This window comes from Moschus berezovskii, chromosome 15 (assembly GCF_049115385.1).
Source record: "Moschus berezovskii isolate FMDL1 chromosome 15, NW_MosBer_1.0, whole genome shotgun sequence".
Classification (NCBI taxonomy): Eukaryota; Metazoa; Chordata; class Mammalia; order Artiodactyla; family Moschidae; genus Moschus; species Moschus berezovskii.
In genome coordinates, this window is record NC_142474.1 from 24077304 (window position 1) to 24102525 (window position 25222).

Here is a 25222-nt window from a genome sequence, read left to right on the forward strand (position 1 = left end):
TCAAAACTCCTCTCTGTGGCCTACAGATGCTCAGCCATTTAATGTAGGTCTCTTCCTCTCCCTCCAGTCCAGCCACTGGCTTTGGGCTCAGATAGTCACCTCATTCTTGTCCCAGGACCTCTGCACAGGCTGCTCCTGCTCTTCCTTCCTCTGGATTTCCATGTGACTGCCTCTTCATGTCTCACCTCAGGGGAGAGGGCTTGGCTCACTGACCATGCTGAGTGAGCATGGTCCCCTTTCTTTTCACACCTGCTTTTTCACTCTGCTTCATTTTTATTTCTACCATTTCTCATTTATTGGTTCAGTTATTCATCATTGTGTCCCACCCACTAGAATACAATTCCTTGTGTTTTCATTTCTCTTCCTAGAAACTGGCATGGACCAGGGACTCAGATAGTATTTGTTGAATGTGTGAATACATCTTGAAACATGACAAGGGGAGGTCAAGGAGGAAGGTCTACCGGTCAGGCTTGTGCCCAAATCCTCTCTCCAAACTGGTAGCTGCCATCTTCTAATGGTCCAGACAGAAAGCTGAGGCCCAGAAAGATGGAGAGGCAGAGGTATGCTCAACCCCCAGCAGCAGCTCAGTAATAACAGACCAACCTGGACAGCTCTGTTTCTATACTGGAAAAGTTCTTTCTCAGAAACCATGTCCTGGGAGCTATCATACCTCCATTTTCCCGATAAAAGCCTGCAGCCTGAAAGGTCAGGAGACTGTCCCGGGGGGAGGGTCACCTTAGTGTCAGGGCAGGGTTCCTGGGTTTCCTGTCTCTGTGCAGGTGTTGGCTTTACTCTCAGCCCTTGCTGGGGCAACGAGGTTGAAAGCAAGACTCTGCACCCACCCCTCACTCCTGGACACAACAGAAAGGGGCCAGAGACCTGGCTGAGCCAGTGGGGTGTGTCTTGGAATATGCCCATCAGAAGCTGAACCTGAGTTTTTGGCAGGTGGAACCTGGCCCCGAGAGGCATGTGCTGAGGGGACTGGAGATCGAGGACGGTTTCTGGGTCTGGGAAGTCTGGTGCTGGGGGAGAAAGTCTGTAATGTAGGAGGGGCACTGGCAGAGGAGGAAAGGCCCCTGGTCACATCCTGGAGACCCACCCTCTGTAGATGGTGTTTTCACTGTTTCTACAGGCTGTTTAGGAAGAGTTTTGAGGACACAGGGCTCCAGGGTTGAGAATGGGAAACAGTGGAGTAAGCAAAGAGAAAGAGGAGTTTCTGTTCCAGGCCTTCTCAAAGCCTTTTTCATAGTTCAGTGCATTGCCAATCTCTAATTGCAGGAAAAGTGGGCAAAGAAGTATGGACCCTGCCTTTTGGGAGTTCACAGTCAGTGGAGGAGACCCAGACACAGGAACAAACCGAGTATCAGGAGGTTGGAGAACTATGAAGAGAAATGTAAATAATGGGGAAGGGGGATTTCCCTGGGAGGATGACATTTGAGTAGAGCCTTTAAGGAAGTGAGGGAAGGGGTGAGGGGGCAGCTGTGTCTGGGGGGAGAGAGGCCCAGGCAGTGGGAACAGCATGTGCAAAGGCCCTGAGGCAGGAAGGGTTCAGTTCAGTTCAGTTCAGTCGCTCAGTCGTGTCCGACTCTCCGCGACCCCATGAATCACAGCACGCCAGGCCTCCCTGTCCATCACCAACTCCCGGAGTTCACTCAAACTCATGTCCACAGAGTCGGTGATGCCATCCAGCCATCTCATTCTCTGTCGTCCCCTTCTCCTCCCGCCCTCAACCTTTCCCAGCATCAGAGTCTTTTCCAGTGAGTCAACTTGTCGCATGAGGTGGCCAAAGTACTGCAGTTTCAGCTTTAGCATCAGTCCTTCCAATGAACACCCAGGATTGATCTCCTTTAGAATGGACTGGTTGGATCTCCTTGCAGTCCAAGGGACTCTCAAGAGTCTTCTCCAGCACCACAGTTCAAAAGCATCAATTCTTCGGCGATCAGCTTTCTTCACAGTCCAACTCTCACATCCATACATGACCACTGGAAAAACCATAGCCTTGACTAGATGGACCTTGGTTCTCTGCTTTATCTAGGTTGGTCATAACTTTCCTTCCAAGGAGTAAGCGTCTTTTAATTTCATGGCTGCTATCAGCATCTGCAGTGATTTTGGAGCCCAAAAAATAAAGTCTGACACTGTTTCCACTGTTTCCCCCATCTATTTCCCATGAAGTGATGGGACCAGATGCCATGATCTTTGTTTTCTGAATGTTGAGCTTCAAGCCAACCTTTTCACTCTCCTCTTATACTTTCATCAAGAGGCTTTTGAGTTCCTCTTCACTTTATGCCATAAGAGTAGTGTCATCTGCATATCTGAGGTTATTGATATTTCTCCCGGCGATCTTGATTCCAGCTTGTGATTCTTCCAGCCCAGCGTTCCTCATGATGTACTCTGCATATAAGTTAAATAAGCAAGGTGACAATATACAACCTTGACGTACTCCTTTTCCTATTTGGAACCAGTCTGTTGTTCCATGTACAGTTCTGACTGTTTCTTCCTGACCTGCATACAGGTTTCTCAAGAGGCAGGTCAGGTGGTCTGGTATTCCCATCTCTTTCAGAATTTTCCACAGTTTATTGTGATCCACACAGTCAAAGGCTTTGGCATAGTCAATGAAGCAGAAATAGATGTACTTAGTGTATTTGAGAAGCAACAGGAGCTGGTGGCTGGAGCAAGGTGGGCTGAGGGGAAAGGTGGTAGGAGATGGGGTTGACCAGGATCAGCCTCCAAAGGCCACCATATTCACAGCTTGCTGGGGAGCCCTTGGAGGGTTTGGGCAGGGAGTGATGCCTGGGACATGCTGCCTCATGAGCTTGTCCTATCAAACAAACTCCTATGAGCAGTAGCAGAAACAGTAGCCACAGAGTGTGGAGGGTAGTCAGGGTACTGTACCTCTTGCAAGCCTGGGAGGTAGGCATCAGTTCAGTTCAGTTCAGTTGCTCAGTCGTGTCTCTTTGTGACCCCATGAATCACAGCATGCCAGGCCTCCCTGTCCATCACCAACACCCGGAGTTCACTCAAACTCATGTCCATCGAGTTGGTGATGCCATCCAGCCATCTCATTCTCTGTCGTCCCCTTCTCCTCCCGCCCCCAATCCCTCGCAGCATCAGAGTCTTTTCCAGTGAGTCAACTCTTCGCATGAGGTGGCCAAAGTATTGCAGTTTCAGCTTTAGCATCAGTCCTTCCAATGAACACCCAGGATTGATCTCCTTTAGAATGGACTGGTTGGATCTCCTTGCAGTCCAAGGGACTCTCAAGAGTCTTCTCCAGCACCACAGTTCAAAAGCATCAATTCTTCGGCGATCAGCTTTCTTCACAGTCCAACTCTCACATCCATACATGACCACGGGAAAAACCATAGCCTTGACTAGACGGACCTTTGTTGGCAAAGTAACATCTCTGCTTTTTAATATGCTATCTAGGTTGGTCATAACTTTCCTTCCAAGGAGTAAGCGTCTTTTAATTTCATGGCTGCAATCAGCATCTGCAGTGATTTTGGAGTCCAAAAAAATAAAGTCTGACACTGTTTCCACTGTTTTCCCATCTATTTCCCATGAAGTGATGGGAGGTAGGCATGGTTAACACCTATCTTACAGGTGAGGAAACTGAGATTTAGCAAAAGGTGCTCAAAGACATTTCTGGAATAAGCGAATTGAGAGATGGTATTAAAAAAAAAAATCTTTCCATAGATATTTTTTCTATCTTTCCTATTGCTTATTCTTCAAAAGCATCATTTTTAATGGCTATGTGGTATTTGTTCCAGCCCCATTCACCACGCATTGTTCTGTGGCCAGGAAATTAGGTTATGTTTTATTTTGTTTTTTTGGTGGTGGAGGGCATTAATAGCAATGCTATGGTAAATATTCTTGTGGTTAAATGTTTCTGAGTCTCTTTGATTGTTTGGTTAGAGTCAATTTCTTTTTAGAAACAGTATTTATAAATATTCCTGTTGTTAAATCTTTCTGAATCTCTTTGGTTAGAGTATTTCTTTTTAGAAGCAGTTTAGAAACAGAACTATTTACACAGCTCAGAATTTCTCAAGGTTTTTTGAGAAAAATGACTCTGTTGCCTTCCCAGCCATCTCAGTGGACCCTCTCAGCCTTCATGTTTGGAGGGATATATTTGCGCTGAGTTTTCAGTCACTACCTTATTTTGTTCTCTCATAGAATATCCTTAGAAGTGTTATTTACTTTTTAGTAGATAACACATTTATAAGGTGGGCTTCCCAGGTGGAATTAGTGGTAAAGAACACACCTGCCAATGCAGGAGATGCGGGTTCGATCCCCTGGTCGGGAAGATCCCCTGGAGGAGGGCATGGCCAACCACTCCAGCATTCTTGCCTGGAGAATTCCCATGGACAGAGACGCCTGGTGGACTACAGGCCACAGGTTGCAAACAGTCAGACATGACTGAAGCCACTTAGCATGCACGCACGTTTATAAAGTTTAAAAAATATTTTCTGTAAACTTTTCTCTTTCCCCTGTTCCTCAGTCAGCCCAGTAGCCACCACTGGGACCAGTTTCTGGGGAGTCCTTCCAGAGAATTCCAGAGGCAAGCAAATGTGTACAGTGAGAACACCCTTTGAATGGAATGAAACAGAACAAAATAAGCCCTAGGGTGCACAGGAGATTGGGAACTGCCATCTGAGGCTGATTGCATCTTGGTCTCAAGTTGAGTAAAGAAAACGCTGCCAAGGTCAGACTGCTGGAGGAGGCACAGCCACAGGCCTGGGTACAGGATGAGATGTTATTCTTGTGCACGTGCTGGGTCAAGATAAGGACACGAGGGAGACAGGGATCCTCCAGCTCCCTCTGATCTGGGCACACTAAGGACAGCTTGGCCATCTTCTTACTCTTACAGGTTCTTCTACAAAACGCCACACAGTAGGGAAGTGGGACAACTAGGACGCTTTCAATCACTCTAAACTGGCGTCAGGTGCTTAACAAATCCTGGAAAATAGAGGTCATCCCCAGTATGCTGTTGACACATGAAGATGCTCAGAGTCCTGGAGTCTGAGTATGTCCAAATAATCTCTCTTTGTGTGGCCTAACTTAGAAAGTTCCTTCTGCCTCTGTTTACCTCACTTTCTTAATCTGGGAATGAAGCTCAGGGTTTTTGTGCTGCTTGCTTGAAGCTCCAGGGAATGCAGTCAGAGGCAGCTTTGAAGATGCAAGAGTCAGCAGGGCCTTTATCCAAGCATCTCAAATATCTCCCAACACGTGATTGAAACTACACATTTCAGAGAAGAATTCGACCATGACACCATTGTTGTCATTCCCATTTTAATGACAGGGAAGGCGAGGTCTGGGAGGCACTCTAGCAACGTGTTCCCATGGTCATAAGCTTGTGTAAAATTTTCCAAAGTGAGGTAATTTAACCTCATTCTGTTAAAACCACCATCTCCTTCTATTCCAACCTCCCCTTGTGTCAGATGAAGTTGGGATGAGTGTGAGCATTTTGGGGATCTGGCTAAGAGGACCTTGACATTTAGTTCGGGTTTAGTGGTTTTATTTATGTTGTTTCCTGTCACTTTTTTTCTCTTGCTCACCTGGGACTCAGCTGATTCCTAGTCCTGACTTCAGCTGACTTCAGTGATTTCCAGCTGCTCTAGTACAGGAAAGTCTTCCAGGAATACCCCTACCTGGCACACTGAGGTGACTCACCTGGTACTGTGACATGAAAGTGAAGGGTCAGAGGTCATACCTCCATATGCATGGAGGGTCCTACAGTGTGAATGCCTCCAGTATGAGGTAGTAGAGGAGAGCTTTGAAATGTGTGTATACATGGAAATGTAGTATACAGAAGCTTGTTTGTGGAAAGCATGGAGATATGTTGAACCGGTAATTCACAAAAAGAATGTTATTTTTCTGAACTTTGTAATCTCTGTAGAAGTTTGCTAAGGTTTCTTTTGTCTTTCTAACTAAATCATCTCTGTATTACTTAATTTGTAATTTTGTAGTCCTTTTCTTAAACAACACTCCCTAGCACTCCTTAAATTGTTTAAGCCTCAGGAAGTACAAAGTCTGGACCTGCTCCTACTGTTTTCTCTGTTTCTTTCAGGATCATAGACCCTCCTTGCCTCTCCTCACTGCTACTGTCAAACTGCAGTTACATGGGAATGTAACAGAATGGTTTGGAGGACTCCTGCTGGATCCAGACAAACCTTAGTTTTCTAATCTATAAAATAGGAATATTAGTAGAATCTCCTCAGACAGTAATGAAGTCAAATGAGAAAATGTGTGTATGTTTGAGCACAATCTAGCAGAGGGCACAGTTAGTGCCAGGTCTGTTATTTAACTGATCCTCATAGACTCTCTGTTTATGATAGTATCTTTTCTGATATGCTTGGTTGGTGCCTATGATAGAGTGTGCAATCATTGGTAGCTATTGGTATACTATTAGTTCTCCTCCCCTACCTCTCCAAGATATGCACACAGTCAGTGCTCGATCACTGATAATCCAATCAAAGAATGAAAAACACCATCTGGGATAGAAAGAGGCTGACTCCAAACAGCAATGCCCTAGACCCAAACAGTGACTCACCCTCTCATCTGGAAGGGCTGTTAATTTTTCTAATTCTCTTTTTAAAAACGTGTCTTTGTTTTTCCCCCTGACTGGTTTAACTATTGGCAGTTTGGTAACTTATTTCCAAAGCAGAAATACATTTCCAAATTTCCAACAGTTAAACCAGTCAAGGGGATAAAGAAAGAAGAAAGAAGCAGAAAGAAGAAATTAACTTCTGTTATTATAAATGTTTATACATAAATATGTGCATCTAGTCAAGGCTATGGTTTTTCCAGTAGTCATGTATGGATGTGAGAGTTGGACTATAAAGAAAGCTGAGCACAGAAGAATTGATGCCTTTAAATTGTGGTGTTGGAGAAGACTCTTGAGAGTCCCTTGGACTGCAAGGAGATCCAACCAGTCCATCCTAAGGGAAATCAGTCCTGAGTGTTCATTGGAAGGACTGATGTTGAAACTGAAACTCCAATATTTTGGCCACCTGATGCGAAGAGCTGACTCATTTGAAAAGACCCTGATGTTGGGAAAGATTGAGGGCAGGAGGAGAAGGGGACGACAGAGGATGAGATGGTTGGATGGCATCACGGACTCAATGGACATGGGTTTGGGTGGACTCCAGGAGTCGGTGATGGACAGGGAGGCCTGATGTGCTGCGGTTCATGGGGTCGAAAAGAGTCAGACACGACTGAGGACTGAACTGAACTGAACTATGTGCACTGTGTTCAGTCCTGTCTGACTCTTTGCAGTACCATGAACTATAGCCCTCCAGGCTCCTCTGCCCATGGAATTTTCCAGGCAAGAATACTATTCTTTCTCCTTCTCTATATCTTCCTGACCCAGGGATCAAACCTGTGTCTCCTGCATTGGCAGGCAGATTCTTTACCACTAGGGCCACCTGGGAAGTCCAATACATAAATATAGTACATGTGATATTACCATTATGTATTTAATGCATATTTATGTTGTACATAGTGCTTTGAAACATACTTTTGAAAAATTCAATACTTTCTTAGTGCTATATATATTTTAACCACATCATTTTAATGACTGTATAATATTCCTCATCAAAAAGTGAGAATATTTAAAGGTACTTATCAGAGGGTTATGCCATGAGCAGTGATGAGAGTTTTGTCATGCAAAGCTTCTGGTATATACAAAAAAGCTCAATAAATTCAGTTCTTTCGCAGGATGGATTTATATAGTCAATCTCCTTTCACTGAGCACTTAAATTGTTTTCATTATTTTGCCATGATAAATAACGCAGGGCTATATTAATCTTCGCTCACATCTTTGGTTATATCCTTAATAAATTTCGGGACTGCCGGGGATGCCCATCTTCACACTAACTTGCTCAGCATTGCGCAGTTAGGGGAACAGAGAGGGAAACCGGCTTGCACTGGTTCACATAGCCTGGTCAGCTGAAGTCAGGACTAGGAATCAGCTAAGTCCCGGGTGAGCAAGAGGTAGAACTAGCCGCTTGAGGTAAAGAGGCTGCCCAAAGTACCTGAGACCAACCGGAAGGTGAGGGGCGGGGAGGGACTGCGAAACCTGGCGCTCCCACGCCGGGCCGAAGCTAAGCTGTTGCCTGGCAACGCGGGCGGCGCGGAGTTCGAACGGAAGCGAGAAGCCAATCAGGATGTCCGGGGCAAACCATTCTGGTGGCGGGGAGGGGGGTGAAGCGCCGCGCTCATTTACCCTTCCCCCTGCGCCCCAGGACTTTCGCTTCCCCTTTGTGCCCCCAGACCTTCGCTCTGGCTGGGTCCTTGGGACAGTCGGGTTCCCCGGCTTACCTCGGGTGCGGAGCACGGCTCCGAAGAGGCTCCCGCGGGTCCTCACGTGGGGCTTGGGCCTCCCGAGCCGTGTTGGGTGCGGCCATTCCCCGCCTGACTGGGTCCAAGCTGTCAGCCTCCTCAAGACCCGCACTGGAGGAGTGGGACTCGCCTAGGTGAGGCTCCTTGTGAGGGCACGGGTGGTCCGGGGCGCGAACCCGGGTCTAAGGGGGGCTGTATTCACCCTCGTGTTTTCTCCGAGTCCTACCTGCGGAGAGGTGGTGGTACCCCATTTCACAGATGAGAACGCTGAGGCTCAGAAAGACGAAGTCTGGCAGAGAATCTGATTCAGATCTTTCTGCTCCATCTCGCAGTCTCTAGTGTAATAGATCTAGATTTGCCTCGAGAGACCCGGATGGGTAACTGGTGGTCGCTTTCTTAGCCTCTAATCAACAGGAGCATGAGAGCCCTGGCTGCATCCCCTCCAGGCTGCCTTTCCCCAGCATCGGCCTGGGGTCTTCTCCCCACCATCTTTCTTCATTTCTCCAGAAAACCAGGGGTGGACTTAGGGCTCACTTGAGATCCTTCTGCTTGCAGGACTCTGAATTACAGAGCTCTCCCTCTCAGAGAGAAGATAAGGGTGGCTCAGGCAGGACTGACATTTCTGAGCTAGGTGCCAGGTGGGCAGCAGATGCTTTGGCTCTGGAATTGCTGTAGGACTCTTGGGAATCTACTCCAGGTTGGGCAAAAGGGTAGGCACAGCCCTCAACCAAAGACACTAGTCACCAGAGACACTGGGGTTGGTCCTGGGCCCGGGACCCCTCCTGGTAGAGCATCAGACCTACACCAGGCCTTGCCTCCTGGGGAACCCCCTCCCCACCTGCTGGTTGCCATTGGTTTCCTTTTGTAGGTGGGCAAACTGAGGTTCTAAGAAGTTAAGCCCCTTTGCCCAAAACCACATGGTCAGACTTGGCAGCTCTGGGGCTGGTTCCCAATCTGTCTGGCTTCCGTCTTAGAATCCTAGATACTCAGAATTGTAGCATCTGGGAGTCTAGAATCTCTTCAAGGGGAATTATTTATCCTCTCTCCTCCAAACCAGTCTCCTGGCTTTAAAGGGAGAGGCACTCTGGAAATTCAGAAAGAAAAAATTCTTCATTCTTTCAACAAATATTTACTCACTTCATATGCCCTGCCTTGTCTATTTTGTTTTTCTCAGTAGCATTTACCCCATCCAGTGTCCTATAATTTCACTTATTAGCGAGTTTATTATCTTCCCGGACTGGAATGTGATGCAGGGAGGGCCTAGGGTGAGGTAAATGAGGTAATCACCTCCAGTGTGAAACTGAGGAGTGCCCAAAGCCCTAGGAACCAAAATGACTAATGCTAACATTTATTGATCATTTGTTGTGTGTTCTGCTGGTGGGAGATCAACGCCATGGATCACAGTCCCCCATCTCTGTCACAATTACACATGCATCCCCCTGACCTAGCTGTCCCACTTCTGGGCAGAATGATATAGGTGCAGTGAGGCCACAGTGTGGTTTTTAAATGGCAACCCACTCCAGTGTTCTTGCCTGGAGAATCCCAGGGACAGTGGAGCCTGGTGGGCTGCCGTCTATGGGGTTGCACAGAGTCGGACACGACTGAAGCAACTTAGCAGCAGCAGCAGCAGACACACGCTCAGTGGCCATCGGTAGGGACTGATGGGCTCTTTACGTAGTACAATATATGTTATTAAGTTTATAATAACATGCTAATAACACATGTTATTAAGAACAACATATATTATTCAGTGAAAGAATAAGATGAAAACAATGCACAGATCATGTTGCTACATGTAAAAAAAATAGAAAGAATATATGTCCATTATTGCTCGTATGTGCCTGAAATCTCCCTGGAAGGACATATAACTATCTGATCATAATGATCCTTGCAGGGAGGGGAATTGGGTGGCTGGGGATAGGAGTGGAGGGAGGTGTTTTTCTTTTTTTAGTTTCCTTTATGGCTTATGAATGTATCACCTGGTTGAAAAAAATTTATATATATTATAGATTATTTATCTAATCATGAGACCACTGCCCTGTCTATGATCTGTTATTAACTTTCTTGTAACTTTGAGCAAGGTTCTTGACATCTCTGGGCCGAGAAAAGAAGCCATGATGGTGAGCTTCGGCCCAGGCAGAGGGCAGTCCGGGACAGGAAGTGGGCTTGGTTGTGGGTCTGTCCCAACTCCACCTTCCTCATCCTGTGTGCCAGGCCCTTCCCTAAGGCTTTGCGTGTAGTATCTCTCTTAATCTCCACTGCAAGTCCCTTTGTCCTCATTTGGCAAGCTCAGGTATAGACCTGAGGCCCAGAGGACTGAGTTGGTGGAGGTGTGAGGTTGGTGGGCCAAACAGGAGATTGCAGCCTTAGGCAACTGCACCCACACCTCTTCTGCAGCCTGTTTACCTTTCCCTTCCTGAGGTTTGTGCAAGGCTGCCCTGGGCAAGGCTGACTCCAGGCAGGCCAGGGCACGAACGTCTGGGAAAACTCCAGAAATAGTGTGGGGCCTGGCGTGGGCCTGGAGGATGCCCAGCTGGGTGTCTCTGACCCTGACAGCTATGCTGAAGCGGCGCTGGGCTGTCCTACTGGCTGGCAGTCTCTGCTGCCTGGAGCTTTCCTGGATCCCTCTGGGGCAGGAGAGGGCCTCTCTGTCTCCACCCAAGTCTGAGCTGGACTCCTGCTAAAGAAAAGGAGAAGCAGGTGGAAGGGAGGGGTGAGGTGGAAGCACACAATGTCATAAAAATGATAAACATCAGAAACCACACCTTCTGCCCCCTCAGCAAAGAATAGAAATCACTGACCCCTCTGATCCCTTGCTGTGTACTAAGTACTTTACAAGTACGAACTCCTTCAATTCTGTCAATTCTGTGACGTAAGGTAGTTACTGCTGTTACTTCCTCCTTATGAAGGGAAACTGAGCACAAGAGATGTTTAAGAACTTGCACCTAGAGCTGGAACTGGAATCCAAGGAGTCTGGCTTCAGACTCCAAACCTTCTAATTCTTTTTTTTTAAATGTATGTATTAATAAAATGCAGTTTACCATTTTAATCATTTTTTAAGTATACAGTCTAGTCGCATTACGTTCATTACTGTGTTGTGCAACCATTGCTAATGGAAACTCCATACCCCATGAATAGTAACTCCTCGTTCTCGTCTCTCTTGCGCCCCTGGCAGTCACTGTTCTTCTTTCTGCCTCTATGAATCCGACTACTTGAGGAACCTCATATAAGTGGAATCAGGCAGTGTTTGTTCATTTGTGATTAGCTTATTTCTCTTAGCATAATGACTTCAAGATTCATCCATGGTGTATAGCATGTGTCAGAGTTTCCTTCCTTTTTAAGGCCAAATGACATTGCACTATCTGTACATACCACACCCCACATTTTGAGTATTTATCTGTCAGTGGACACATGGGTTGTTTCCACCTTTTGGCTATTGTGAATAATGCTGCTATAAACACTGATATACAAGTATCTGTTCAAGTCCCTGCCTTTAGTTCTTTTGGTCATATACCTGAAGTAGGTTTGCTGGATTCCATAGTAAGTCTATTAAAAATTTTTGCTTAACTGCCACACTCTTTCCATAGTGGCTGTACCATTTTATATCCCAACAGTGCACAAACTTTCTAATTTCGCCTCATTCTCCATCCACATTATTTTCTGTTTTTGTTTGTCTGATAATGGCTATCTCATGGGTGTGGTATGGTATCTCATTCTGGCTTTGATTTGCATTTCCCTAATCATAAGCGATGCTGAGCATTTTTCTTGTGCTTACCAGCCACTTGTGTACCTTCTTTGGTACACAAAGAAATATCTAGTCAAGTGACTGCATTCTCAGATTTGTAACCTCTGAGAGAAGTGGTCAACATTCTGTCTGGACTGATGAAGGCCTCACAGAGGACCTGGGCACTGGAGCATCTATTTGGTTGAAGAGTTATCACAGCTCACATTTTGGTGGCATTGGTCAAGCACATGCCTCATGCTGGGAGGGAGGCACTGTTAGGGACCCTGTTTTACAGTTGGGGAAACCAAGGCATGAGAAATTAAGTATCTTACCCAAGTTTCATAGCTTATCACTGGTGGAGTTGAGATTTGAACTCAGTCAGGCTAGGCCTAGAATCCAGGCTACAGGGGTGGCCAGGGAGAGGGAGTGGAAAAGGGCACTGCAGGTGTGCAGGACCCGGGGTGTGCATCTTAGGAGGGAAAATAGGATTCAGCTAGAAATGTCTGGAGCCCAGCTTGAGTAGGGGCTCCTGGAGGCTGGAGCAGGAGTGGGACTGGTGGAGGAAGGCCTGGGAAGAGTAGGGAGTTGGGAGGAGGCTTGGTGCTGAGGGGCCTTGGTCTTTCAGGTGGCCTGGCCACTTGGTCTGTGTTGTCCCCTTTTGTGCTTTGTCCCTGAAGGATGGAGTTCTTAGCCCACTGGAGAGATAGGAAACAGGTGGTTGTTGTTGATGTTAAGTCGCCCAGTTGTGTCCGACTCTTTGCGACCCCATGGACTGCAGCATGCCAGGCCTCTCTGTCCCTCATCATCTCCCAAAATTTGCCCAAGTTCATGTCCATTGCATTGATGATGCCATCCAGCCATCTCATCCTCTGACACCTTCTTCTTCTGCCTTCAGTCTTTCCCAGCATCAGGGACTTTTCCAGTGAGTTGGCTGTTTGCATCAGATGACCAAAATACTGGAGCTTCAACTTCATCATCAGTCCCTCCAAGGAGTATTTAGAGTTGATTTCCCTGAAGATTGATTGGTTTGATCTCCATGCTGCTCAAGGGACTTTCAGGTTCAGTTCAGTTCAGTCGCTCAGTCGTGTCCGACTCTCCGCGACCCCTGGCCTCCCTGTCCATCACCAACTCCCGGAGTTCACTCAAACTCATGTCCACAGAGTTGGTGATGCCATCCAGCCATCTCATTCTCTGTCGTCCCCTTCTCCTCCTGCCCCCAACCTTTCCCAGCATCAGAGTCTTTTCCAGTGAGTGAACTCGTCGCATGAGGTGGCCAAAGTATTGCAGTTTCAGCTTTAGCATCAGTCCTTCCAATGAACACCCAGGACTGATCTCCTTTAGAATGGACTGGTTGGATCTCCTTGCAGTCCAATGGACTCTCAAGAGTCTTCTCCAGCAACACAGTTCAAAAGCATCAATTCTTCGGCGATCAGCTTTCTTCACAGTCCAACTCTCACATCCATACATGACCACGGGAAAAACCATAGCCTTGACTAGACGGACCTTTGTTGGCAAAGTAATGTCTCTGCTTTTTAATATGCTATCTAGGTTGGTCATAACTTTCCTCCCAAGTAGTAAGCGTCTTTTTATTTCATGGCTGCAAACAGCATCTGCAGTGATTTTTCAGGTGGTAGTGAATATCTAAAATGACAGGGTGCGATGAATGCTTGGAAGGGAACTAACTGGGTAAGAGAGTTGGCAGGATCCCCAGGGTGGTCAGGGAAACCTCTCTGAGGAAGTGAAAATGGAAGGTTCCAGGCAGAGAAAGGATGGTGCAAAGGCCCTGAGGCAGGAGAAGCCTTGGTGTGCTCAGTAGGGAGGACTCAGAGGCTAGAGCAGGGAAGGCTGGAGAGGTGGTGGGAGAGGAGGTGGACTGAGAGGAGGGCCAAGGGGAGAGTTTGGAGTTTGTTCTCAGGTAGGGAGTCTCAGGGGCTGGGGCGGGGGTGATTTAAACAGAGCTGTGATGACATCTGATTTCTGTTGGGAAAACATTGCCATTTCTGCCCTCATAGCTGAGGAAACAGGTCCAGAACCATAGCCAAGTTGACTTCTCTCTCTAGGGCCCGGAGAGGGAGGCTAGAGATTCTCTAGGAGTGCCCTGGTGAGTGGCCAAAGACTAGCAGGAGACTGGGGACAGGCCTGGGTTCAGGTTCTGGCTCCGCCATTTATTAGCCATGTGACCTCAGACATGTGGCCTCACTCTCCATGCCTTGGTTTTCTCAACTGTAAAATGGTCATAACAGTAGTACCTACCTTACAGTGTATGGGTGAGGATTAATAAATGAGTTAATACCTAGAAAGAGCATAGAACAAATGCCAGGTACAAAGAAAGCATTTGGAGAAGTTCTTACCTGTTTTATAAAACCTGTCATCATTGCCTTGCTTTACTACTGTTAGAGCCTAACTGAGCACAGCTTCCTTCCCCACTGTTGCCTTAGTGGGTTAGGCAGGGACCCAGAGGTCTGCTGTGGACAGTGATGGTCTTGTCACCTCCCTCATCCTCCTAAAATCAGGACCCAGGGGCTGGAAGAGGTCTCAGAGCTGATTCACTCCCAGGTGGAAGAGAGTTGTTCCTTGAATCAGTTCCTGTCCCCTTGTGCCCTCCACCCCAATGCTGGTGCAGCCCCCACCAGGCACAGACGTGAAACTGGGTCCTCTTTCACTTCCTTGGGGCTCATGTCTGAGGCCAGTGCACACTTCCTTCTTTGGACCTCAGGATCCCAGTGAAAACTGGCTTCATTGAACATGCCACCTTAAGTGATGTAACAGAGCTTGGTGGCAGAAGAGACGGTCACTTCCCTCCAGGGGTTTCTTCTGGCAGGGCTACTACTGTCTCTTCATCTGTAAAATGGGGATCAAATAGCTCCTCCCTATCAGGGTAGTATAGAGATTTAAACAAGGACCGTGTCTGGCAATCTGAAATTCTGGTTATTGTTATTGCTATTATTGCTGTCAATTACTAATGTTTACAGCTTGTTCAAAGCTTCAATAGGCACTCTCAAGCTCTAAGAACTCACACTGACCTGGCCTGGAAGCTGGGACTCTCCTTTAGACAGAATGGAAGACCAGAGAGGTTCAGCAACCTACTCAGGGACACACAGCCAGAAAGCGAGGTGGTGTTAATTAAGGTTTGGTCTGAGGAGAAAGAGCCCAAGTTGGACTCTGCAGGGTGACTTTGGCAACTGACTCAGCCTGTCCCAGCCTCAGTTTTCCATTAGTCAAATGGGGATAATAATAGAGTTCCCTTCATAGGGATTGTTGGGAGATTAAAATGGGTTAATTAACACCAGGAAAAGTTAATATATTAACTGGCGGTCATTGTGGCAGTGACAAGGGGGACTCAGTTTTTCCATCTGCAAGATGGGTGCCCTTGCCCTACTGAACCCCACGTGTGGGCCAGGGCAGCTGGGGATGGGCGGGCCCCGCTCGCGGAAGGGCTTCCTGGGGTAGGCAGGGCGCAACCCTGGGCTCAGTTCCGGCCCGCTGCCTGGCTTTCCTTCTCCCTTTTCGAGTAATTCCTGGGCCGGCGGGTTCACTTGCCCGGGGACGGCCGCCGGAAGTTGCGCAAACGCTGTGTTACCTGAGCCCAGGTGGGCCGGGCTGGAGAGCGCGGAGCGGCGGCCAGGACGCAGCCAGGTACGTGCGGGCCGGGGCCTGGGCGCCCGGCGGGGTCGGGGCTGCCCGGCCACCTCTCCCTCCTCTTCGGGTAGGCGGGGACCGGGCCGAAACTCACCTTCAGGCTTGGACGTGGCTGTAGGAATCGTGCCGTCTGCTCCCGCATTTAAGAGCCGGGACTACCCGAGCTCGGAGAGGGGCTGCTAGCAGACTAGAGTCACACAGCGTGCATGAGCCGGGCTCTGGGCCTCCTCCGCCGCTAGGAGTCCCCAAGATTGCCCTCGGCTAGGAAGGGCAAGGGCAGAAGCTAGACCGGGGATCCGGGCTCCCCTACGACCCTCCTCCCCCGCCCCCCGCGGTCCCCCACCGCGGCCTCCTGGGGCTAATGCTCGGGAAGCCGCTGGGGAGGGAGCGCGGTGAGGCTGCGTACCCGAGGATGCCAAGGAGAAGGGCCTGGGGCCGGCGTATTTGGGGTCGTTTGTGGGTGTTTGAAATCCGTGGGTGGGGCGTTGGGTGATGAGAGGAGGCCTCAGAGAGGGCACGAGCCCCACCTGGGGACCGGGACCCTGGCTTCAACTCGCAGGAGCCTCAGCACTTTGGGCTTCACCCGCCTGTGGAATGAGTCTTGTTCACGGATTAACCTCCTTTGTCCGCGGCTTAGGCTCAGACAGACCCTTCTGGAGAAGGCTTAGAGACCCCTGCGAGAGGAGCGATCTCAGGAGTTGGGTCCAATTCGTAATAAAAACAAGGAGCCCAGTTCATGTAGTGAACGAAAGTGCTCAACTTGTTTTTTGTCTCTCCATCCTCACGGTGACCTGGAGCATGAGGAAGGTCTATTTTTAACAGCATTTCACGGATAGGGAAACCCCAAGTCTGGAAGAGGTGCAGCTGCTTGCGAAAGGCACACAGCGGGCGAGTGGGCGAGTTCCCGGCGAGCTGGCCAGCGGCCCCATAGCCAAACTTGGCTCCTAGAATCTGCCCTGGTCCGGCCAGAAGAGCCCCTGGGCGCCTGGTCCGCTGGAGGCGATGGAAGCCCGAGCCTGGTGGCGGTGGGGGTCGCAGAACTTATGCCCTAGCCAAGCCCATCTGACCTCCTTCCTCCCTCTCTTTCCCCGATGGTGCCCGGGAGGGAACTCATGCCACCAACGGGTTGGACTGGTTTGGGAGGTGGCGGCCGGGGGGGTGGGGCAGAGCCTACCTACCTTGACAGGGCTTGTGACCCTTCCCTCCTGAGGTCTCCTTGAGGGTTGGTCCTGAGTGGGGCAGCCTTCTTCTCCCACCTACTTCATCCCTTCTACCTCTGGAGCAGCTCTGGCTCTGGGCCAACAGCCCCCAAGTTTCTGTTGTCAACTTGCCTTGGTTGCAGAGGTCTCAAACTGGGGCCGGAGGGGAGGTGCTCAGATATGTTTGCAGGCATTTTGTTTGCCCTGTCCGTGCATTTTAAAATATTATTATTATCAAATAGACTAACAATCTAGAGTTTCCATGCACGCTGGATTCCCAGCTTCCTAGAACATTCTATACCTACCAACCTGGACCATATGCCCCCTCTCTAGTTTATCCCTGGTCTCCCGACTTATATTTGGCCCTCACAGGTATTTCATCTTAGTAAATCCATTGACTGTTGGTTATGCATAAAGAGCAGTATCTTGAAACTGAGGGGAATAAAACAGACCCTCCCTTGCTGCCCCCAACCCCAGCTGTTTTAGGAGAATGTGAATAATAATGAGTAAAACTACTCTTTTTTTTTGACGAGTGAATTAGGCTTCATATGACTTTGTGTCTTATTTACTGGCTCTGGAACCTAGGTTGGCAACTTCTTTGAGTCTCAGTTTCTCCATCTGTGAAAATGGGGTGACAGAGACCTGTATCACAGACTTGTTGCGAGATTGCAGGAGAGGATGATGTCAGATGTCTAGAAGACAGATTCCTCTCTCCACTCCCCAGTCCAGACTCTTCGCTCATGGCATTCTGGATGTTGAGGTGGGGCTGTCCAGTATAGCTTTTTGCTGCAGATGGAAATGCTCCAATCTGTGCTGTCTAGTAGAGTGACCACTGGCCACATATGGCTATCGAGCACTTAAAATGTGGCCAGTGTGATTCAGGAACTGAATTATATTTACTATAAATTTAAAGTTAAGACTGAGTAGCCATATGTGGCTCATGGCTATTAGACAGTACAGGGCCTGAGGGCCCTCTTGAAGATCATCTTGATGGAGTCCCTTTCCCCCATTTTATACATGAAAAGGTTCAGGACTTGATCTATGGGTTTTCTTCCAGCCCATCTCCAGGGGACTTAGGGGAGCACTTTGGGACTCTAACCCTTCTTCCTTGGAAAAAGGGACAGGAGTGGCCTGACGGCCAGGGTACTGGCCCTGATGCATAGGTGATCATGTGTAGACTTGTGCCTCCAGATGTAGGCCCTCCTGCCTATGGGTGTCCATACTACTGCTGTTGGCAGATGCAGAGTTGGCTGGATACTCCTGAGCAGGGCTGTGATCTTGGGCATCTCCAGCTTCTCCTGGGGCCGCATAGCTCAGAGCTGATGTTTCCACCTGACAGGCATCCATGGATGATCACTGTGGGCCTGGCATTAGAATTTCATACTGGAAGCTAATGGGTGTCTGGACTCCACTGGGGCAAGGGTGGGGTAGGGACTTTCTGCGCTCCTCCTCCACAAGCTCTGCTGCCGTGCCTGGGGCCTGGCATGTCCAGGCGGGTGGATGGCACAGGACAGCTTCCTGCCTAGGTGAGTGTGGGGTGGAGGTGGTTCCAGGCTTCCTGTGGGCATTCCAGGTGGGGTGTGGGGTTGGAGCCCTTTCTCTTGGCCACTCAACCCCAAGACCCCTGAGCGGCCGGGAGACAAGGGAGGCAAAGGACAGCCACCGACTTGTTGAATTAGCTTCCTCAAGCTTGGCTTCCTGGGCTTCAGTTTCCCCAAGTGCAAAATGGAGTTGAGAAGAGGACCCACTGAGGTTGAGCTGGCTGATGTCCAGCACTCAGCCTGGAGCCTCCTTTGCTTCCTTTAAAATATGCCATCCCCATCCTTTATGCCCAGGCAGCCCGTGTCTGTCTGCTTTGGTACCTTTTTTCTTTCTGCTTCAGCTGGGAAGGGCCCCCCTCGAAGGAGGGGAAGTGGGTGGGGCCACAGGCCCGGGTTTCTGCCTGCTGATTGGCTCCCTGTGAATCAGAGGCGTGGCTTTTACCTTTTAATAGGGAAGGCGTCTTCGGTCTCTTGGTCTTTGCTGAGCCTTTGTCTGAGTGGGCTCCGCCGCTTTCTCTTTCCACCCCTGCAGCCGTTGTGGAGTCCAGCTGCCAGCTTTCTGCCTGGCTCTCTGTCTTCTCGTTTCTTCAGTCTCCTCAGACAGAAGCCCTCGGGGAATGTAACAGCCATGCCTGTGGACACGCTGACTCCGGGAGCCCGGGACACCCCTGCCCTACCTATCCGCCTACGGACCAAGGTTCCTGGCTACCTGCTACGGCGGCCAGCAGACGGTGGAGCCCGGAAACCTAGTGCTGTCGAGCGCCTGGAGGCCGACAAGGCCAAGTACGTCAAGAGCCTGCATGTGGCCAACACTCGTCAGGAGCCTGTGCAGCCCCTGCTGTGCAAACAGCCCCTCTTCAGCCCTGGAACTCGCCGCACCGTGCTCACACCTAGCCGCCGAGCCCTGCCTGGCCCCGGCCGCCGGCCCCAGCTGGACTTGGACATCCTTAGCAGCCTCATCAACTTGTGTGATAGTCCTGTGTCCCCTGCTGAGGCCAGCCGTACCCCCGGACGGGCTGAGGGGGCCAGGCAGCCTCCCCCAGCCACGCCCCCACGCCCACCACCGAGTATTGCTGCAGTCCGACGAGTGGATGTACTGCCCCTGCCGGCGTCACCTGTCCAGCCCTGCCCATCGCCAGGCCCTGCCGCCGCCTCTAGCCCAGTCCGGCCCCCAGGTTTGCAACGCTCCAAGTCGGACCTTAGTGAGCGCTTCTCCCGGGCAGCAGCTGACCTGGAGCGATTCTTTAACTTCTGTGGCCTGGACCCGGAGGAGGCGCGGGGTTTGGGTGTGGCCCACCTAGCGCGGGCCAGCTCAGACATCGTGTCGCTGGCGGGGCCCAGTGCTGGGCCAGCCAGCTCCGAGGGGGGCTGCTCCCGCCGCAGCTCTGTCACCATCGAGGAGCGGGCTCGGGAGCGTGTCCCCTATGGCGTGTCAGTGATAGAGCGCAACGCTCGCGTAATCAAATGGCTGTATGGGTTGCGGCAGGCGCGGGAGACTCCAGCAGCTGAAGGCTAGGTGTCCACTGGAGTCGGGATCTTAGAGAGGCTGTTGGCCTCTTAACCTCTCCTGCATCCATTCCCTGGCTTGGAGCAGACCCAAGGCTGCTGCCTTGTGTGAACTTGCTGTGGAGGCAAAGGCTCAGAGCACCCATCTGGCAAGGACTGACCTGGAGAGAGTTGGCTCTTGACCTTGGACCACTGCCTGGCCCTCACATGTAGGGTTTTGACGTGAATGTCCCCTGCTTGTGGGTTTGGATTTGGGCCACTTAACCCTCCCCACTGGGAGTGGAGGGCCAAGGGATCTCATCAGAACTGTCTATCCAGCAACTCTGTTTCTTTCTTCCTTCCTTGGCCTCTGTCCTTTGCTGACTTCCTCTTCTTTAGCCTGTGGGCCTTGGTTACCTGGGAACTCACCCTGGGGTGGGGCAGGGAAGAGTGGCCTTGTCTGCCTGGGCCTAGGTGGGTAGACTACAGACGGGACTGGTAGGAGTCTGCACTGCTCTGACTTCCCTCCTTTTGGTTAATAAACACAATGCTTGTTTTTCAAAGGCTGGGTCATCAGATTCTTCTGTGTTTACAAGGGTAAAGGGTGGGAAGTCTTGGGATGGGTCCTTCACCCCAGGATCTGGGGGAACATGAGTTCAGTGGCTGGCCTGGCCTGAGACTTGCCTCACAGGGCATCCTCAAAACCCCTCTGGGAGACTTGCTAATGGGCCTTCTTCATAGAATTTGGGATAGAACTGGGAAGAAGACTGGGGACTTTCCCTTGCACTGGGAAGGGGACCTTCAGGGAAAGGCTGACAGGTATATGGACTCTCCCCAACCATAAGTGATATGCCCTTTCCCATCCCAGCCCGGTTCCCAAGCGGGCAGGAAGCTCAGAGAGGGCAAGCCCTGAACTTGAGGTCGCACAGTCTATAGATAGGAAGTGGAATTCTTAGAGGAAGCAGGACTTGAGATGGATAGAAAAAAATGAGTGGCCTTGTCCCTAACTCTGAGTGACCCTGGTCAGGCCAATCTCCCTCTTTGGGCCTTGGTGGATGAGTTGGCAGCATGGTCTTATTTGGGCTTGGGGAAAGGGAAGGAGGTGGCTGGCACTGGGCTTTGAGATCTCGGCTCCTTCCTGTCTCCCTCCAGGTTAAGTTACCTGCTAGGAGATCCCACCCTTGGCTGATGAAGCAACTAGGGCCGGGCACACAAAGGGTGAGAACCTGGATGGGCTCTGCATCCCTGCTTTCCCAAGGGGGAGGGGGGACGGGCAGGGCTAGGAGGAGCTTCCTCTCCTGCAGGCTGCCTGGGCTGCAGCACTCAGAAACAGGAAGCTCTAATGGGGGCCCTTGGTGACAGGTTTGATGTAGGTTTTATTTTAAGCATAAAAAGGAGATTTCCGTTGGGCTGTTGACAAACATCCAGGTCAGCCCAGCTGTCTTGTCTGACAGTCCACCACCAGTCCCCAGGGGACTTGACTGGGCTTGAGTCATTTGGGGAAATAGTGGAAATCAGGTTGTAGAAGAGGATGGTGTTCAAATTTATGAGGATGGAGTTCACCCCTCATGATACAGATCGGGAAACTGAGGCACAGGATGGGGATGACCTGCTGTAGGCTCCCAGCAGGTTTGGCAATGCAGGAGCTGGGCACCCCCATCCCCTTGTTAAAGGAGTGATGGGTTGGGGTGATAATCTGTGTCAGCTCTACAGAGGTGGTGTCTTTTGAGGTGTCAAAACCTTTACCTCCAAGGCAACTCAGCCTGAATTCTGTGCTAAGGGTCGCCCCTTGCCATGAGCTGTCAGTTCTCTAGAAACACAAGGAGGGAGCGTTGGTTGCATTTTACATGTGAAGAAATCAAGGTTTGGGTCACAGGACTGCTGGTGATGATCTGGGAGACCCCTTGTTCCTGGAGGAAGTTTAAGTGCTGGACTCAGACCATTCATACTAAACCTGTCACTGAATCCTCAAGGTGACTTTTTGAGGGTCACCTGAGAAGATCACCTCTTGTCTTAGAGCAGGGAGGGGTAGTGGCTTTGGGGCTGTCACACAGTGGGTCTGCACTCCAGCCTGGGGTCACACCCTAGCCTCCTAGGCATCCCAGTCACCGGCCCTCTGGCTCCTCGATTCTCCTGACACTTGGCTCACTTCTCTTCCCCATCCTGGCAGCCTCTCCTCCTAATCACTATTGAACACCTACTGGATGCCCAGCAGTTGGCAAGACAGCCATAGGCCCCGCCAGGTCTCAGGGGAGGGAAGGAGCCGCTAAGCAGAAACTAATCATATAATTTAGAACAGATGCACTCAAAGACTTCTGTCCTAAGACCAGAACTGTTCCTAGAAGCTGTGATGGGGGAGCCGGGAGGGGCATTGGGAGGGTCTGATGCAAGAGAGCAGGGAGGGATTCTTGGAAATGAGGAAGGTGAGACAGGTTGAGCCTTGACTTCTCTGACAGGGGTTCCCCTCGGCCAGGATTCTGTGGAGGGAGAGGCTAGCGGCTTCTGCCATTCCCCTTACCCCCGGCCTACCAAGCCTTGGGGATCCACAGAAACAGGCCCTCTATTGTTTCACCTCCAGTTGGAGTGTGAGGGGCAGTGATTGGCAGCCGCTGTGTTTCAGCCCCTGTGAGGGCCTGCAGCTGCTGCCTTGTCCCCTGGGGCTGCCTGGCCTCCATAGCAGCTTCCCCAGGCCAGACTGGCCCCAGCTGCCTAGCCCCTAATTAGGCAAAGATGAGATTTGCTCCCTGATCTATTTCTCACCAGCTAATTATACACACTTGGGCTTGGGAGACTTGCAACCTAGCTGCTCACTTCTGTCATGAAGGTGTGATGGGCCCCCTGGGAAAGTACCCATCCCCACCTGCAGGACCTCAGTTTATCTTGACAGAGGAAGGGATAGTGAGATGGTATTGTCCCTGCCCTGATGAAATGGTTCTGCCTTTGCTAATGAGTTGCTGAAGGGGGCCAGGGGGAGGAGACCCCCCCCATCCTGTCTGACATCCTGTGTCCAGGGGAGTCTGCAGATCCATCCTGGCCCAAGACAGAAGCCCCATCCAGGTTTTTAAAAAATTTAATGTTATTTTTCAGATGATAAATTTATATATTTTCCCCCAAATTTTATTAAAATGTTCAAACTTAAAAGTTGATAGAATTATTCAGTGAATACATATATCATCTATTAGATTCACAGTTGTTAATATTTTGCTATATTTGCTCTATCAGGCATCTAGCCATTCCTCTCTCCATCCAGTAAGACAATTGGTTTTATTTGGAAACTTTTCAAAGTAAACTGCAAGCGTCAGTACCCTTCCTCTCAAAAGACACTTCAGCATGTATATCATCAACTAGAGTTTCATATTAAATATTTGTTTGTGGTTATTCTTGGGGGTGGGAGGTAAAATTTATATACAGTGAAATGCATAGATCTTAAAAGTACCATTTGCCGAATTTAGACAAGTACATACTGTACCCCAAACCCCAATCAGAATACAGAGCCATGAACAACTCCCTCACATTCCTTCCTAGTCAGTCCTTGTCCCCGGCTCATGGATGTATCTATATAAATTAAATATTACTAAAACAACATTCCCTTGCCCTTCCCAACCCTGCTCCCCAAAGTAAACACATTCAATTTTTTAAACTATTTCTTCTGACAGTTTCCTCCCTATTTCTAAATAACATTCTTTTCCTGCCATTTTCTTGATTAATTTTAGGCAAATGTTGACTTTCAGGTCTGATGTCCCCAGAGTGTGGCTTCTGCAGCCTGACTGTCTGTGTTTGAATTCTAGCCCTTTCCTTTACTGGCCAGATGACCTGGCAAGTCCTCTTAACTTAGACTTAACCACCTGAAGACTTAACTACCTTGTGCCTCAGTTTCCTCATTTGTAAAATGAGTAATAAGAATATTGAAGATATTGAACTATTATGAGGATTCAGCATGTGAAGTGCCTAGAATAAGGCACATCACCCAGTAAGTGGTCAAAACTGTTTCTTTTTGTAGTTATTATGATCAAGGAAGACAACTTTTCTCACTCACTTTTCTTTAAAAATCAACATTTATCACAATTTTTAAATAAATGATTAATTAATATTGTTTATATTGTGACCATAGAAATATTTTCTTGCCAAGTCACATATTACAGTTAGATTTCCTTTTTTTGTGCAACTTTGTTCTTCCTGGAGTTATTACCTGCTTTGTTTTCCATCACTTAGTTTCCTCTTTACTCATATTTGATCCTCAGAGATCTTCAATTTCCCCACAGTTACACATAGAGGATAATTTATTGGTTCCAATTTCCTTCCTGAAACCCTTCAAGGGCTTTATAACAATCCTCACACCCCTTTAAAAACAACAATGCAACCAATTTTTTTAAAATGCAATTTTAAGCACAAATACGATTTGGAAGATAAGCACTTGTGAGCATCCACTCTCTGTCCCTGCTCACGTGTGTCTCTAAGAGGAATAAAAGGCCTCTCCATTTATCCACAGGAACCCCTACAGCATGTCTGCTCACTGCTGCCAACCTCTGGCTTGTCCTGTGCCCTTGGCTTTATTCATTTATCCATTCAACCAAAATCTGCTTCTATACATCTTGGAACTCTGCTGGGCAGTGCCAGCAACATAGAGCTTGGGCAGTATTGACCCATCTGTTCCCAGATTGGCATTTACACTGCAGTACATTACATTGGCAGCCAGGAGATTGTGTGTGGGATTAGGTGATGGCTGTGTGTGTGTGTGTGTGTGTGTGTGTATGTGAGACCTGTAGGGGTATGTGAGTGTTTATGTGGGTGCCAACAAACTTGCTATGAAAGCTTATCTGTGTGCATTTATTTGCATGTACTTGTGTGTATAGTCATTGACGGTGTGTGTTCACTAGGTGTATGTATCAGTAAGCCCTTGCTGTGTAACAGGCCACCCTAGACCCTAAACAACAAATTACTAGTTCATGATTCTGTGAACTGGAAATCTGGTTTGGGCTCAGCTGGGCAGTTCTGATCTTACTTAGGCTCACTCACATAGCTGCAGTCAGCTGGGGCTGGCTGGTCTTGGAGGGCCTTGCTCACATGTCTGGCAGTTGGCAAGCTGTTTACTAGGGTGTTTCCGTTCACCTCCATGAGCCTAGCGTGGGCTCATTCACATGGTGATCTTAAGGTTCTATGTTCAGCTCCATTGCACAAGTGTTCTATAAAGCCTCTTATTGGGCCATGATTACTAATGTTCCATTGCCCAAAGTGACGCGGTCAAGTCAGATTTAAGTGGTAGAGAAATAGACTCCATCTCTTAGTCATATTGCAAAAGG

At 49.3% G+C, this 25222-nt stretch overlaps 1 protein-coding gene across 4 annotated transcripts; it reads left to right on the forward strand.

The window, feature by feature from the left end:
* The first annotated feature begins 8226 nt into the window (after window positions 1-8226).
* Window positions 8227-21158, forward strand: FAM110A (family with sequence similarity 110 member A). Of its 4 annotated transcripts, none has more exons than XM_055434722.2 (2): window positions 8227-8468; window positions 19029-21158. In XM_055434722.2, exon 2 carries the CDS (start codon window positions 19066-19068, stop codon window positions 19951-19953), a length of 888 nt encoding a protein of 295 aa, XP_055290697.2. In that variant the 5' UTR covers window positions 8227-8468; window positions 19029-19065; the 3' UTR covers window positions 19954-21158. The 4 variants fall into 4 exon arrangements, with proteins under 4 accessions (XP_055290697.2, XP_055290672.2, XP_055290691.2 ...); XM_055434697.2 differs by having other exon boundaries at window positions 8228-8468; window positions 18970-21157; XM_055434716.2 differs by lacking the exon at window positions 8227-8468 and adding an exon at window positions 14019-15694.
* Window positions 21159-25222: the final 4064 nt, after the last annotated feature.